At 43.8% G+C, this 15,887-nt stretch overlaps 1 protein-coding gene across 1 annotated transcript in view; it reads right to left on the bottom strand.

The window, feature by feature from the left end:
* Positions 1-2,873: 2,873 nt before the first annotated feature.
* NHERF1 (NHERF family PDZ scaffold protein 1) overlaps positions 2,874-15,887 on the bottom strand; it is a 52,428-nt gene continuing 39,414 nt past the window's right edge. Inside the window, exons 3-7 of the mRNA XM_068262396.1 lie at positions 11,733-11,894; positions 11,421-11,574; positions 4,347-4,387; positions 4,136-4,240; positions 2,874-3,471 (exon numbers count right to left, since the gene is read on the bottom strand). Of these exons, the coding sequence (XP_068118497.1) occupies positions 3,298-3,471; positions 4,136-4,240; positions 4,347-4,387; positions 11,421-11,574; positions 11,733-11,894 (636 nt within the window). The 3' untranslated portion in view covers positions 2,874-3,297. The remainder of the gene's footprint in view (positions 3,472-4,135; positions 4,241-4,346; positions 4,388-11,420; positions 11,575-11,732; positions 11,895-15,887) is intronic.

The following is a 15,887-nucleotide window of genomic DNA, read 5'->3' as shown; positions in this document are numbered from 1 at the left end:
GACCACACACCTCCCCATACACAAAGTGTCTACACTCTTTGGCGACCAGTAAGGTAGTAATTAGGCTTAATTCAGTTTAATAAGTACTGTGATTGAGGCCTTCTGCTAAGCTTCATGTCGGTCATAGAAACGTGCTGATCTTTTCACCTGCCTGTCACAGGCCTGTGATCGGAGACTGAGCATGAATTTCTCCTGGAAAAGCATTTCAAATCTCCACTTCACAATGTTATACACTGGCTGCATCTGCATTCTCATTACAATATGGCTTTGTATACAATAGGGATTTGCCTAATAGAAAATAAGGCCTAGCACATATTTCTCCCTGCAAATATAAGACAGTGTCTTTATTCGGGGAAAGACTGTTATACTGTACTGTGACTATTTAGGTACACAGTTTTTTTTTTTTTTTTTTTTTAACTCCAGCCAAATACATTTTCTGTTGGAGTATAGAAAGTCTAGACCAGGCCCAGTAAAGTGACCCAAAGTATGCACCTGCTGGTGAGCAAAAAGGTTTGACAATACGTTAAAATATGCCCACCGAGAGAGCTGGGATTAGCAAGTAACTGCTTCTGGCAGCGGATCCATTTAATCAGGCATGTTAAAAGGGCACCTAAGGTGAGAGTAATCGGACATTTCCTTGTAAACATTGCACATTGCCTGGCTATCCTGTTGATTATCTGCCTGTAATACTCTTAGCCATAGACCCTGAACAAGCATACAGCAGATCAGGTATTGCTGACTGAAGTCACATGCTTGTTTCGGGTGTGTGATTCAGAGACTACCAATGCCAGGTCACTGTTCTGGTTTTAAAGAGAACCTAAAGCAAGATATTCCGAGGCCACCATGTTTGTTTCCTTTTATGGTTTCGCAATATGCTAACCCCAGCCTCTCCTTCCTGGGTGAAGCCAGTTAGCTAGGGACATTTTCACACCAACAGCTGCTGGTTTAAAAAAAGGTGGCCACACACCATACAATTAAAAGATCAAATTTTTCGCCAATTTGATAATTACAATCAATTGTCCTGAAAAACTGAGGTTCTCTTTGTATTCGGATTTCCCGATTTTTGCAGATTGGACAAGTTGGAAATGTATGGTGTGATGGATTGTCAATTACTTGATGTACAGTTCCAATCAATTTTTTCTGAGCTTTCATTTTATTAAAGATTGGGGAAAAATTGAATTGGGGTACATTGGTCAGATTTTTGAATTGTTACAGTCAGAAAAATTGCCATTCTTGAATTGAAAAGATATTTAAAAAAAAATAAAAAAAAATGGTATGGTGTGTGTCCACCTAAAGGGCTCATTTTCACAGGCAGTTGAACTGTGTGCTCAGAAAGCAGTTGCTAGGCAGTAGTGAACAGTTAAGATTTTGAGAGGCATTTCACTGCCTATCAACTGTCAGTGGAAAAAGGAGGGCGCTAGTCTACTTTAGGGGACCCACCGCAAATCCCCATAGACACTTTCAGCTGGGCTGCAAAACGGAACAAATGGCTTCCGTTTGCTTGTTGAAACCCCCACAAGCCTTATACCCATGGATAGGTAAGCATGCCCTGTAACGAATTGGGAGGTTTTCGTTAACAGAAAGTTTAAATTGGCCGTGTAGGAGCCACCGAACGGCCTAAATCTCGGTTCCGTCGGCCATCTTAATTCTGCTGTGCAGGTCTCTTTCTTCCTCCTCATTGGAGGGTTTGTTAGCTGGCACGCCCCCACCTAACAATCCCTCCAATGAGGAGGAAGAAACGACCTGCAGAGCAGAACCAAGATGGCCGACGGACCCGAAATTGCGGTCATTCCATGGCTCCTACACAGTCAGTTCAAACTTTTTTTTTTACCGAAACCCGCAAAATTCGTTAGAGGACATGCGTAGCTACCCGGGGATATAAGGCTTGTGGGGGTTTCAACAAGCAAACGGAAGCCATTTGTTCCGTTTTGCAGCCCAGCTGAAAGTGTGGGGATTTGCGGTGGGTCCCCTAAAGTAGACTAGCGCCAAAAGGAGGCCTAACTCCCTTCCCAGGTCAGTAGAAAATTGCATGTTGCAGGTTTGCTCCTTGTAGGGATGGCCAATGAGGTGTAAATAATTCAGAATTCATGCAGGATTATGCAGATTTTGCATGCTATTGTATGCAGCTTGGATCCAGATCAATTGAAACCCACCAAGGTGGTCTATTTTCAAGCTGCATATCCCTGCACCAACTTAGAATTATTTTGACTAGAACTAACCTTTCAATTCTACAATCAGTTTTTAACCACTTATTTCCAGGTTACCAGTGTCAAGTTAGAAAAATTTGTAGCTTGGACAATATTGCCTTAATTTCTGGCCAACAGGAAGAGCATATAAGATGTGCCAACTGTTCTTAAACAATTTAAAGTGGATCCGAGATGAACTTTTACACATTACATAATGGTGTTCCTTTCCTATTGTTTATAGGGCATTCCTCAAGCCAAATAATTTTTGTTTTTGTTTTAATACTCTAATTCCCTATAAACTAAACAAGCCACGCCCACAGGTTTTCAGAGAGCCAAGGTATTTTCAGACAGTAGCAAAGGCTCATGGGTGCTCAGTCTGGGCAGGAGGCGGGGGAGGTATTACTAGCCAGAGATTTCAGAGGCAGAGGGGAGAAGGGGGGGAAGTTTTTTCACAGGCTGAGCGCTCAAGATGCAAATAAGCTTGCCTGTTTGTAATATTTACAAACATGGCTGCTGTCGTATCACAGGAAGAAATAATCATATTCTATTGAAGCTGTTTGCAGCTAGATTTGCTGTGTAAACTATCTAAACTTTAGATAAGATAGACAAGTTACTTGTTATAGTTTTTCATCTCGGATCCGCTTTAAACATAAGTTAGATTCCAAATTCACACAAACGCAGAAAATCTTTCTTAAAAGTAGAGATATCTGTATTAAGCTAAATAGCAAAATATCTGGTTACACATTTCACAAAAACATTAGAAAAATTTAAACAATCTGAAAATTGCAAATTCAGCAGGACCTTTCAAGTCTCTGAAATGGAACTTTAAGCAGCAGTTTGTGTGCGACGTACTCCAACAAAAGCATCTTGCTCCAAATCATTAAATGCCCAAAAACGGGAGAGGAGCTTTGTTGCTAGATGATCCCATATGGATGCCAACACTATGCTGAACTCCAGACAGCAGAGGACGGATTCACAGGCCAACAATAAATATCTTATCCAGCTGGTTGGCAGTCACCAAACATAGATCTGGTGACATGGAAGGTATGAATTTTTGTAAGTGACTGATGATTAAGGTTGCAGGATTCGAGGGTACAGCAATGGGGTCTTTTCACAGGCTGCCGAAAACTTCTTTCCTTTTGTTCCAGTCCATGGTGGGAGCCTTTTTCTGAGATCGCTTTTGGTGGGCTCGCTCCTTTGCTGCAGCCAGTGACAGATTTAGATCAAGGGTCTCAGGAGTTGGGGCAGGCTCTGAAGGTGGTTCTGGAGGAGTCTCATGATTTTCCTAGAAACAAAAAAAAACAAAAAAAAAAAAAAAAAAAAAAAATAGAAAGTATTTTCAGTAAGCATTTCACAATAAGACTCACTGCTGTGAAGTGATGGGGTAAAGAAAAATTCTAGCATGCAGATTTCTCACTGGCCCTTGACAGAGGAAGGTGTTGTGATACACCCACCACAGTACCATAGGCCTAGTTTGTCAGAACGGCTGAAACTGGTAGTTTTAGCTGACCAAATCTCCAAAGCTCAAAAGTTCATACAAATGCTTCTGGCCCCATTTTCAACCTATACTAAGATTGTGGCACCTGGCACAACATATCTAGACTCTGGTAATATTTCATGGGTGCAGGCTTCAAGATTACTGGAAGAGAGACCTCAGACTTAGATCCTCACCCAGTTGGCTCCTCTAGTTCTGCGACCACAGCCATTTGTTATGCCCCCCCCCTAATGAAAATCTATAAATTCACCCAAACCATTGAATATTTTGGATTACAATTATCCCACATACAGTAAATAGATCTTCAATCTAAAGGAAGTATTTTATACTTCTGCAGGTCTACACTGGGACAAGGCCACCAGCTAGAATTTTATGGAGCCATGGGTACCTGGCTCCTGGGAATCATCCAGCCCTGTATGAAGTTATGCAAGGATAAGTGAACTTGCAAAAGTACCTTTATGTTCTCCTGACTGGGCGCACGTTCTAGTAGTGCAGGCTCTGGGCTGGATACAGGGGAGTCATGAACATCCTCTCTCTCAGAGTGATCCGACTTTTCATCCTGTTAGGAATAAAGTAATCTGTAACTTGAGGTGCTGTCAAGCATTGATATTGAAATTGAACAAACAGTCAGGAAAAATAAAAAAATAAAATAAAAAAAAAATTACCTTTTCCAAACCTCCATTGACCACTTTTTCAGGCAGAGGACCTGGAGACAAAAAGATAAATGTTAAGATCTTGAAAGTAAGCAAATATCCATCACATATGCTGTTAATTGTAAAGAAAATAAACACTGAAAGCAACTGCCACATGCCACCACAGTTTAAAGGTCTACCCCCCCCCCCCCCCCCCAAAAAAAAGGAAATCCCCACAAAAAACCTCTAGTTGAACCTTTTCAACCAAAATAACTATGCAACTATATGAGTAGACAAATACTTGCTCCACTTACATATGTATTGCACTGTCCACAGTTTCATTTTAGTGATTTTTCTATAGTGAAAGCACTCCCACCCAGCTCAGCAGTAGAAAGTGCATTGTCTCAGCATGAGAGATAGTAGCTAGAAAGGAACAGAGGTGTGGGAGGGGAAACATGAGGGAAAGCGGCTTCAGCCAATCAGGCTGCATTAGTTAAGTCTGAGAGGAAAGTAAAGAAGCAAAAAGACAACCCAGCATGCCCTGCAACGTCCTTTGTGCAGCAGAAAGGAACCTGAAGTGAGAGGGATATGGAGGCCGCCATATTTCCTTTTAAGACCAGTTGCCTGGCAGGTCTGCTGATCTTTGGCTGCAGTACTATGTGAATCACACCACAAACAAGCCTGGGGCTAATCCAGTCAGAACATGTGATCTGCATGCTTCTTCAGGGTCTATGGCTAATGCTTGGTACACACCATACAATTTCCCATCAGATAGACTGGTCAAAGCAATCATTTCCCACAGGTCCCAGTGTTCTCCCCAGATTTTTTTTTTCCCAGCCGGGTGGCATGAAAAAGTAGCCGGATGGGGTATGACTGGGGATGCAGTGCCGGCACAACTTTGCTAACAGTATATAAGGAGGTGAGCCGATGACAGCCGGGTGCTCACCAAAACTAGCCAGGTGGAACACTTGGCTAAAAGAGCCTGGGGAGAACACTGGGTCCAATCTGATTTACAATAGGTTTGCTGATCGATTTTGTGAAGTGATCAGAAATTATTATCAGAAGTCAGATCGGATCTGTCAGAAACAGTCTATGCAACCCGATCTGATGGGAAATTGCAGGGTGTGTACCAGGCCTAGAGCCCCATCTACACCATACGATTCTTTGTTAGATTTAATCCGACGTGTCAGATTCATGATTTGATTCAATTTCAGATTCAAAACAATGGCAAATTGAATTGACTTATGAATCGGACATGATTGAATCAAATCAAATAGAATCGGACAAAGAATCGTATGGTGTAGATGGTGCTTAAAGCCCCATCTACACGATACGATTCTTTGTACGATTCAATTACAATTCTATCTATGATCCGATTAAATCCGACATGTCCGATCAGGATTCGATTCAATTCTATTTGCCATTGCAAAACAATGGCAAATCGAATCCCAACCGGACATATTGGATTTAATCGGATCGTAAATAGAATCGTAATTGAATCGTACAAAGAATCGTATCGTGTAGATGGGGCTTAAGGCCTGGTAAACTCCTTCAATTTTGATCACTGACAGATTGCGCCACCTCTATGTAGTATGCTTGTTTACCTACACAATCTGATCCTAGTATTATCAGTTGACCCACCTACAGGGAGGTGGTAAAATTGATCAGTGGGTTGGCCAATCACAATTGAAAGTGTGTACCTACCAGGCTTAAGTATTCTAATCAGTGGATCAGCAGGACAGCCAGGCAATGCACACTGTATAAATATAGCAACCTCTTAATTGCTTTTTGTTCCACAACCAAAGAGAAATACTTTCAGCCACCGATCCTCTAATTATCCGTATCACTGGAATGAGTCTGCAGATCAAGAGTTCTGCCTTTTGACATGCATCTGTAAGAACTTCATTGGCCAAAGCTCCGTGTACAGAACGTCAGCACATAAAGGTGGTGGGGAGGAGGGCGCCTTACAGGGAAGGATTTAGCAAAGATTAGCAGGATTATTATGCTGGTCCCCATAGCAACCCAGACAGAAGAGAGGCAACAGAAAAACTACAGTTAGCAGCCTGCAGACTGACCCATCTGATACATGTCCTAGTGTCTGACGTAATGTTGAAGGGACCAGAGAGGAACCTGCATTAAAAATACAAAAAGCTTTTATACATACCTGGGGCTTCTTCCAGCCCCATAAGCCTGGATCGCTCCCACGCCGCCATCTTCCGCTTCCTCTATCGCCGGTACCGGGTCTAGTCACTTCCGGCGGACGCGGCAAATTGTCTGCATCACAGGGGCTCCCTCCATACCCGTACGCATGAGGCTGCGCAGTATGCAGCCTCCCACGTACTTATATGGAGTGAGCCCCCTGTGATGCGGACAATTGGCCGCGTCTGCCGGCCGACTGGCGGCAATGACGGGACCCGGTAGCGGTGGATCCAGGCGGCGGAGGACGGCGGCGTGAGAGCGATCCGTGCGTATGGGGCTGGAGGAAGCCCCATGTATGTATAACAGCTTTCCCCCAACGTCTCTGGTTCCCTTTAAAGAGACACTGAAGCTAATTTCACACCAGGACGTTGCGTTAGAGGGGGCGTTAAGGTCGCATAACGTCCCCCCAACTCAACGCCTGGTGGTGCTGGATCTGGACGTCAGAGTGAGCCGCGTTGTGCAGCTCACTCTGGCGTCAGTGATGCCATGATGCGCACTCTTGTGCGCATGCAGCATCACGTGGTCCCGCCGGCCAATCGCCGCACAGAGCGGCTGCTCCAGGAAGTAAACACTGCACGTCATAACGTGCAGTGCATATTAATTAGCCATGTGCCTGGGCGCTCTCCGCTCCTCCCCAACATTACTGAGCATGTGCAAGCAGTCTAACGCGGCTCAGCCGCGTCCAAAGTACTGCATGCAGTACGTTGTCTTGTGACGCAGCGTTACAATGTAACGCAACGTCCGCACTGTGAACAGCCCCATTGATTTTTCATTACTGTGCGGTGGGCTGCGTTACAGGCTGCTCTAACGTGCGCCTGTAACGTCCCACTGTGAAACCAGCCTGAAGCGCAAAAAAAAAAAAAAAAAAAAAAAAGTTATGATATAATGAATTGGTTGTGTAGTACAGATAATTACGTGAACATTAGTAGCAAAGAAAATTCAGTTGTATAGTGTTTTTATAACTTTACATCATTCTCTAATATTTGCAGTTTACACACTACTCCACATTCTAAATGATTTTACAGAGCAGACCAGTGAACTATTGACCTGTCCCCTGCAGAAGAAAAAAAAAAAAAACACAAAAAATACAATGACTAAAAGGTGCGTATACACATGCGACTATAGTCGTTTGAAACGATCGTTCCCCGATCGTTTAAAAAAAAAAAAAAAAGCAGCCAACGACTATTAAGTCTAACGACGGACGAGCTAGATCGTTAAAAATGAACAATCTAGCTAGGCGGATTTTTTCCAACGACGATCGTTGCAAAAGTAGTACATCGTTGGAAACGGTCGTTCGTACTAGGCTTGACATGCGCATTTCACTATTTCTCCATGGAACTTTTCATTTTTATGCGCAAGCGCAATAGTTGCTTTTACGTGATGTAACGTTCATTCTAACGACCTGATCGTTACACACCTTTTAAAACTAACTTTACTTAGGTCGTTCTTTCATCAATTAAAAGTTCGTTCGTCGTTGACAACGAACGATCGTTGTCGCATGTGTGTACGTAGCATGACAGTTGAGATAAGCTTCAGAAGATCGAGCTCTCTGCCACTTTGAAAGTGGTGGAGCTCAATGGCTCTTTTGCATAGATGACTGGAGTTTAACTTCCTGTACTGGAAACATTATGACTTAAGTCTCTGCTTCTAATGTTTTATGTCTTAGCTGTACTACACATACAAATTCTATAATTTTTTCGCTTCCGTGTCTCTTTAAACCCTCTGAAAAACTCATCTCTATACCGGTTCAAGATTTAGACATCTGCAAATCTGTTCCAGGTAAGCAACAAAGAATAAAAGCCAGAGGAGGAGTATGGCAATTAGGGAACTAAGCCAGATTAGAAATGGCAGAACAGTGTGCTCAGGTGTCAGGTTCACTAAAAAATGTACAATTTGTTTTAAAGCAAGCCTGAACTGAAAATACTTATAAGATGAACAATTGCGTCTGTAGTTTTAAACAGAATTTTCTTTTTTCTTGGAATCCCAGTCTTAACACCCCCCTCCCCCCCCCCCCCCCCCTTTTCAATGACAAGTTTAGCCTCAGCTTAAAAAAAAAAAAAAAAAAAAAAAAAAAAAACGACACCCTTTAACTTTTTACATCACCTGACTTTGAGAATGGTTGTAAAATCTCTAACTGATGCATATGAAATGGACCTGAACACAGAACTTCCTCTGCTCTAAAAGATCAGCAACAGCATAATAGTTAAAACTTTATATAAATCCTGCAATAAATCTGCAGTGCACCTACTTCCTGCTTTCATGGTAGCAGACAAAGGGTTACCATCCTGTGTTTACAAATAAACTGCTCTGCCGAGGCAGCCAGCTAGCTGACACAGCTGTGAGAATTAGAACTTGTGACTATAGTCAGATGAGGGGGAATTAGACAGGCTTAACTCTAAATACATACAGGGTGCATCTCTTTGGGTGTTCCTTCTGTCCTGTGCACAAGTTCAGGTCCACTTTAATCAACTCGAGCTTAGAGTAAGTTCAGCTGTTAAACAAAATGACCTGGTAGAATTTGCTTTGGGAAAACAACCTTTCCCTTTGATCACTTCAGTTGGGCGATTGGTGTCATGTAAGTGGAACACACATTACTGAGGAGGTGTGCTGCCAAGTCATGGTGGTGCAGATAGGGGTCTGGTCAAGGGGCTAGAAATCGCAAAGTGGTGCGACTGCTATGTGATTTTCCTGTGCTCATATACGCTGAAATCACACAGAACATAGCAGGACTATTGTATTCAGGGGGAAGAAAAAATGGTGCCACAAAACCACCACACTAATGGAAAATGGTCACCATTGTTTTACTGTACTTAGCATTTGGTGATCCGCTTACCAGTGTTGGATGGCAAAACACTGATGGAAAAGGGCCCCAACTGAAGTACAAATTTGAGTAGTAACCTTTTCAATAACTATATTTTTGCCATTTTGTTAAATGCAGTGTTTAATGCTTTAGAACATACATGAAAAGGTTTTGTTTCTCAAATATTGCCAAAAACCAAAACTCCACACTGAAGGTTAAAGTTTAGGACCTCCGATGTATATTTGTTACACCCAGCCAAACACTGTTATTTAGTATTTATATAGTGCTGTCATCTTCCGCTGGAATGTACAGACTACATTGGCCCTTAACGGTCCCTCAGAGGGGCTCACAATCTAATCACTACCATAGTCATGTGCATGCATCGGCCAGTTTTAGGGGAAGCCAATTAACTTATCTGGAGGTTTTTGGGATATGAGAGGAAACCTGAGTGCCCGGAGGAAACCTCCACAGACCCAGGGAGAACATACAAACTCCTTGCAAATGTTGACCTTGCTGGGACAAACTGGGTAACCCAGTGCTGCGATGTGAGTGCTAACCACTACACCAATGTGCTGCGCAGACTTTCAATGTGCCCAGAAACAGATCCCCTCTGATCAGATCTCCGACGAAAACATCGTAAATCTTCCGACTCAGCCTCCTCAGTTTATGAAATCACGACTCCGGATAACCAAAATGGCTCAGACACCGACTCCTTAGTCTAATACTTAACAGGGATGTGGATTTTGTACAAAAAAAATAAAAAATAAAATAAATTTAAAAAAAAGCCGACCGACTCCTCAGTTTATGAAATAAACGACTCCGAACTCAGAGTGCCCAAAATTGCCTCGACTCCACAGCCCTGGTAACACTGCACATTTTTAGATTTCAGCCTGAAAGGCTGAGGGCAGTCAGAGCACCTTGGCATCTAAGCAAAACTATTTGTTATAGCCGGCACAAGTTGAATATGTTTATATAGGCAACCTTTGTTTAATCTAAACAAAAGATTTGCACGTTGAGAGACAGTTACAGGTAAAGGTTACTAAACACAGCAAGACCTGCCTAAGAGTGATCTAGGTCAGTGTTTCAATATTGTATTGGTATGTAACCCTTATAAAACCCCGGTACTCACCAAGTACCCACTAGCATAGTAAACATTACCGCAGTACCTCTGACAAATATATATTTAATCGTAGTACAGGATAATTGGTTCTAAACAACAACCAAGCATTTACTATTGCTTTTAATTAGCTAAAATGCTAATTTTGTGTTCATATAGGATTTATAATTTTCAAAAATGCTGAATTTGTTATTCTTGGTTATGTATATCAAGCCCATGTACCCCCCGGGGTACGCGTACCACATGTTGAGAGCTTAGGATTTAGGGTCAAAAACTATAAGCTTAAGGAATTTCTTTGTCTGGTGAGCAGGGCTGTGGAGTCGGAGTCTAGGCAATTTTGGACACCCGGAGTCGGTGGTTTCATAAACTGAGGAGGAGTCGGAAGATTTTTGTACTGACTCCACAGCCCTGCTGGTGAGAGGGGGCCACATGTAGCCCCAGGGATTTAATCTGAAGCATAACCACGCTGAGGGCTCAAACCCACTAGCAGCCTTTTCTAAGCGCTAGTGATTTGTAGAGCTCCTACTAATGCTATGGGGGATTTTTATAAAATCACATCGCTCAAGAGGAATCACAACCATAGCGTTACATTAGCAAGAGTTTTTCAAATCACAAAGTGCTCAGAAAAGCTCTCCTAGTGGGTTCCAGGTCTCAGAATGATTGACCTCTTTCATTGTAGGGCCAGGATCATAGCAGCAACAAAATAGGGGGCTACGATATTTGCAAAATGGGCTAGGAATCTTCACTTTTGTTAAGTGTCCTTTCTAAGGCGCCCCCCCCCCCCCCCCTCCCTTGAGTCAAATCATTTCATTCGTAATCAAGATCAGAATTCAGAAAGTGCTCGGAGCAGCAACATGTAACACTTGCAAAACAAACACCCACCGGATTTACGGGAATCCAGAACATGCCAAATCCCTATAATCTCATTAAGCAGATTGTGGACGGGGGAAGGGAACAGTCCGCCAAGATCTCGCAATCCAATTTCACTCACCTGACAGATGTTCTGGTCCTGGGGTCACATGACAATCCTGGAAGTGATGCTCGGTCTCTGGATCCACCACGAGCAATGTAGTCTCGTCACCACCGGCCTTGATGGCGTTCACGACGTCGCTGTGCTGTTTGCCCAACATGCTTTCACCATTTACCTGCGGGACACAAGCAGTGTGCTATAGTGAGGAGTTCTGAGAGAATGCTGCCAATCTCTATCATGCCACTGCCCTGCATATCACCACAATGGGCGTTGCTTGTTGGTTTAGGCGACTACTCATTGCTTGGTAACCTTATCCCGAGTAGATGCCTGTACCTGGATGATGCGGTCCTGTGGCAGCAGTCCAGCCCGCTCAGCAGGTGAATCAGGATCCACCGCCCGGATGTATTGCCCCGGGTGGCTCTTGTCGCTGTGCAGGTTAAATCCATAGCCGTTGGCCCCTTTCTTTAAGGTGCAGAGCCTGGGGCGGAATTCTTTCTGTAGAGGAATAATAAGAGACAAAATTCACAGGACATCAGTATCTGATTAAACAGTACCAAAATCTTGTAAACTATATTAAAAAAAAAAAAAAAAAAAAAAAAAAAAAAAAAAAAAAAAAAAAAAAAGCCAAACACTAATCACAGTAAGCATACTAAAAAGCAAAGCAAGATCAGTGAGACTGTTCCCACTTGTTCTGGACCACATGCAGCCAGCGGGAGCCGATGGTCCAGCTGTAGCCTGGGGCAGATTTGCTCTCCATTCGCTATATGGCGGAACGCATCTGCCTGCCCGGGATTATCGCAGAATACACAGAAGTGCGGTGCGCTTACTGCATTGGATCCGAAGCAGCGTTACAAGTGTGAATGGGCCCCATTTATAAAATAGGAGCTGTTCACTATGGAGCGGAGAAAGTTCCTCTACTTAAGCAGGAACAGGACTTGAGGCAGGATTACAGCGCCCCCCCAAAAAAGTTAAGTACCTGCAGCAAATTTGGATACACAGAGGACGCCATCTGCGCAGTTCCACCGGGTCCCCGCTGCTCAATAGCCCCTCGGGCTGGCTCCTGACCCCACAGCCTGGATCGGGCTCTCATGCGCAGTCCGCATACACGCTAGTGCGGCTGCACAGCTCTAGGGCCTCTAGGGTAGTGGGGGTGGGGATGCCCTACAGCTGCGCAGCCACACTAGCGTCTATGCTGACTGCGCAGCCGCGCCCAGCTCCGGCAGCCATTTCACAGGCAGCATGAGAGCCCAGCCTGGGCTGTGGGGTCAGGAGCCAGCCCGGGAGGGGGGGGGGGGGGCATTGAGCAGCGGGGACCCGGCGGAACTACACGGAGGGCGCGCATGGCGTCCTCGGTGTATTCAAATTTGCTGCAGGTACTTAACTTTTTATCTCGCCTCGTAAGTCCTTTAAGGTGGACGGACACCATTTTTACGTCAATTGAATAAAAGCTTTTGATTTCAGAAAATCTGATTTTTTTTTTAAAAGAGCAAAAAATCGATTGCATTTCCCATTTTTATTCGATAAGTCGATCTGGAATGGTGGATAATTGGTAAATTGTCAATATACCCAAGCAATTTTCTCACACACACCATTCAGAGTTTAATTTTTATCATAATTGATGAAAAACTGAACGTGTAACATTTCAAAAATCCGTCCAATTTACCAATTAGCCAGAAAAAAATTGATTGCTATTCTTGAACAGATAATTGAATGGTGTGCGGCCAACTTAAAGTGTACCAGAGCATTAAATGTAAAGAATCAATACTTACCCACGGCTTCCTCCAGCCCTATAAACAGGTGAGAGTCCCTCACCGTCCTCCGGCAATCAGCCCTGGTAACTGGCTCAGTAGGGTCCAGTCTGGGTCTTCTGCACATGCGGACTGCCGCGGCTGAAGCAATTAACGGGGCTGATTGCGGCTAAATGGCAGACCGCGGGAGGACGGCGAGGGACTCAAGTGTTTATGGGGCTAGAGGAAGCCCAGGGCAAGTATCGATTCTTTAGATTTAATGATCGCTGGTTTACTTTAAGCATACTAAAAGATTCTAATTAACAGTGATTTTAGCAAATGTTCATGTTTTAACCTAATCTCTTCATCGATCCACAACATTAAAGTTTCAAAACATTCCAGCGTTCGTAACGAGTTGAGATCGTTATAGCAAGTTTTTTTCCATTGATACGATCGCCCAATTTATTAACCTCCCTGGCGATTACAGATCTAGGTTCTAAAAGCCGTGCAATTTTTTCATAAGCTTTTAAACCCTAACAAGGAGAAAAAAAAAAAATACCTCAGAGAGGTCTGCAGCAGCTCCTGCATGAAACTCAGGCACCGGATTACCACCCTGTTCTGTGGCTTTCCGTCCTGAGCCTGACTCGGGATTACCGCCAAGGAGGTTAAGGAAGTGGTCAGGCTCAAACTGGGCCCAGCAGCTTGTATTCATACATTATCGGAATAAGCCAATTGAAAATACAATTTTTCACACAAAAAAATTGTATGGTTGAAGGGCCCCTCAGTGTTTTAAGCCATTATTCAAATTAACCAAAACTTAATAGAAAGTAGAAAACTACTATATAAAATACATATGTATTGTACTGTCCACACTGATTTCAGTGATTATTATATAGTAAATAGAGAATTCTGTTTCTGGCATTTGCCATCTTGTTTCCTGCTGACTGAAGCCAATCCTGATGCAATTTTCTCCCCCCCCTTTCCAAGACTCTGCACAGTCATAGCTAGCTTGCTTTGTAAACCTGTGAGCAAAGCAAGATCATATTTCAGGAGCTTCACACTGAACTGCCCTCAGCCAATCAGTGAGAAGCATGGATGTGGTAGGGGTGATGTCAAGCATCCTTGTCAGTAATGTACTAAATAGAGCCAGTCTGAGATAATATTTGATTACATCAAAAACATTTCTGATTAGAGTGGAGTGCTTGCAGTGCAAGGTGAGGTGCCAGACGGCATCAATAAACAAAGCAGTGGGTAAACTGAATTAGATCTGCAGCTGAAAATACTTCAAGGAGATTAGCATTAAGTACAAAGTAAAATCCTGTGCAATATAAAAAGTTTAGTCTAACATGAGGGGAGAACCCCCTCTCCCAAAAAAAAAAAAAAAAAAAAAAACACACCTCACCTACATTTACATCCCCACAATGGTCCATTTATACCTCCCGCTGGCCATTTATAATAGAAAAAAATTCAACTGTGCTTAACATTAAGATGAAACGTGGCACTAGCGATTTTGCCTCTAAATCTGCATTGAAGTTTATGAACAGACCACAGTTTACACCAGCTCCAAAAATTGATCAAAGTGTAAAAATGACAGCACCTCATCCAGCATGTTAGGAAACCATGGTCAAAGCAGTTCTACTAACCCTAGAGTCTTTACAAGAAATCATCCGACTCCAGGTACCCAGAATTTCTCAGACTGACTCCATAGCCCTGCCTGGACATTGAGGACCCTGCAGTTGACTATTGGCATTGTACACAGACAGGCACACAGAGAAACTTCCCATTTACATGCTTCACACTAGTCACTAGTCGAGAATCCCCTCCAAGATTCTAGAGTCAATGGCCCAAAGTACAGCTGAGAATATGTAAACCATGAAGGCAACTGTACATTACCCAGCTTATGCAGGAGACCATAACATGCAGACCTCAAATGCAGTGATATTTCCCTGCATTAAGGGGAGCACAGTTGTGGGTAACAATGATGCTCAAATCACCAACATCTGAAGATGGAGCACAGCAGTCATAAGCACTTACAAATAGGAGGCTACTTACACACCAAGACGTTGCGTTTTAGGGGACGTTATGGTCGCATAACGTGCCCCTAACGCAACGCATGGTGGTGCGGGAGAGGACGGTAGAGTGAGCCGCGTTAGGCGGCTCTATCCGCATAAGGTCTCCCAGGGTGGCGCTGATTGGCCGGCGGGACCATGTGATGCGGAGCGAGACACTCCGCATCACGTGGTCCCGCCGGCCAATCAGCGGCCTGCAGTGCATATTAAGTAGCCATGTGCGCGGCTACTTTGGCGGCATCTCCCCGCCTCCTCTCCGCCCCCCCACTGAGCATGTGCAAACAGTCTAACGCGGCTAAAGCCGCTAGAACGCGCAGCATGCTGCACTTTCACTACAACGTGCAGCGTTACATGTAACGCAACGCGGGCAGTGTGAACAGCCCACTTGTTACATTGCTGTGCGTTGGGGGAGCGTTACAGGCTGCACTAACGTGAGCCTGTAACGTCCCTGTGTGTAAGCAGCCTAAAACCAAGAAAAAAAAAATAAGGAAGGTGACCCAAGGCAAAGTCCCATTGGGTAAGCAGAGTATTTTCGTGTTGGATCCCCATACTTCTGGCATAGTCTTACTACCCCAATAGTAAAAAAAAAATCAAAAAACAAGTCGATAGGAAGAAGCGGGCGTGCCACACCATCTAGTTATTGCCCTCCCGTTCCATCCTCCAGGAAGCAGCATCATCACAAGGTGCAATCC

The sequence above is a fragment of the Hyperolius riggenbachi genome, chromosome 12 (genome assembly GCF_040937935.1).
Source record: "Hyperolius riggenbachi isolate aHypRig1 chromosome 12, aHypRig1.pri, whole genome shotgun sequence".
Classification (NCBI taxonomy): Eukaryota; Metazoa; Chordata; class Amphibia; order Anura; family Hyperoliidae; genus Hyperolius; species Hyperolius riggenbachi.
This window is presented reverse-complemented; position numbering and strand designations above follow the sequence as displayed.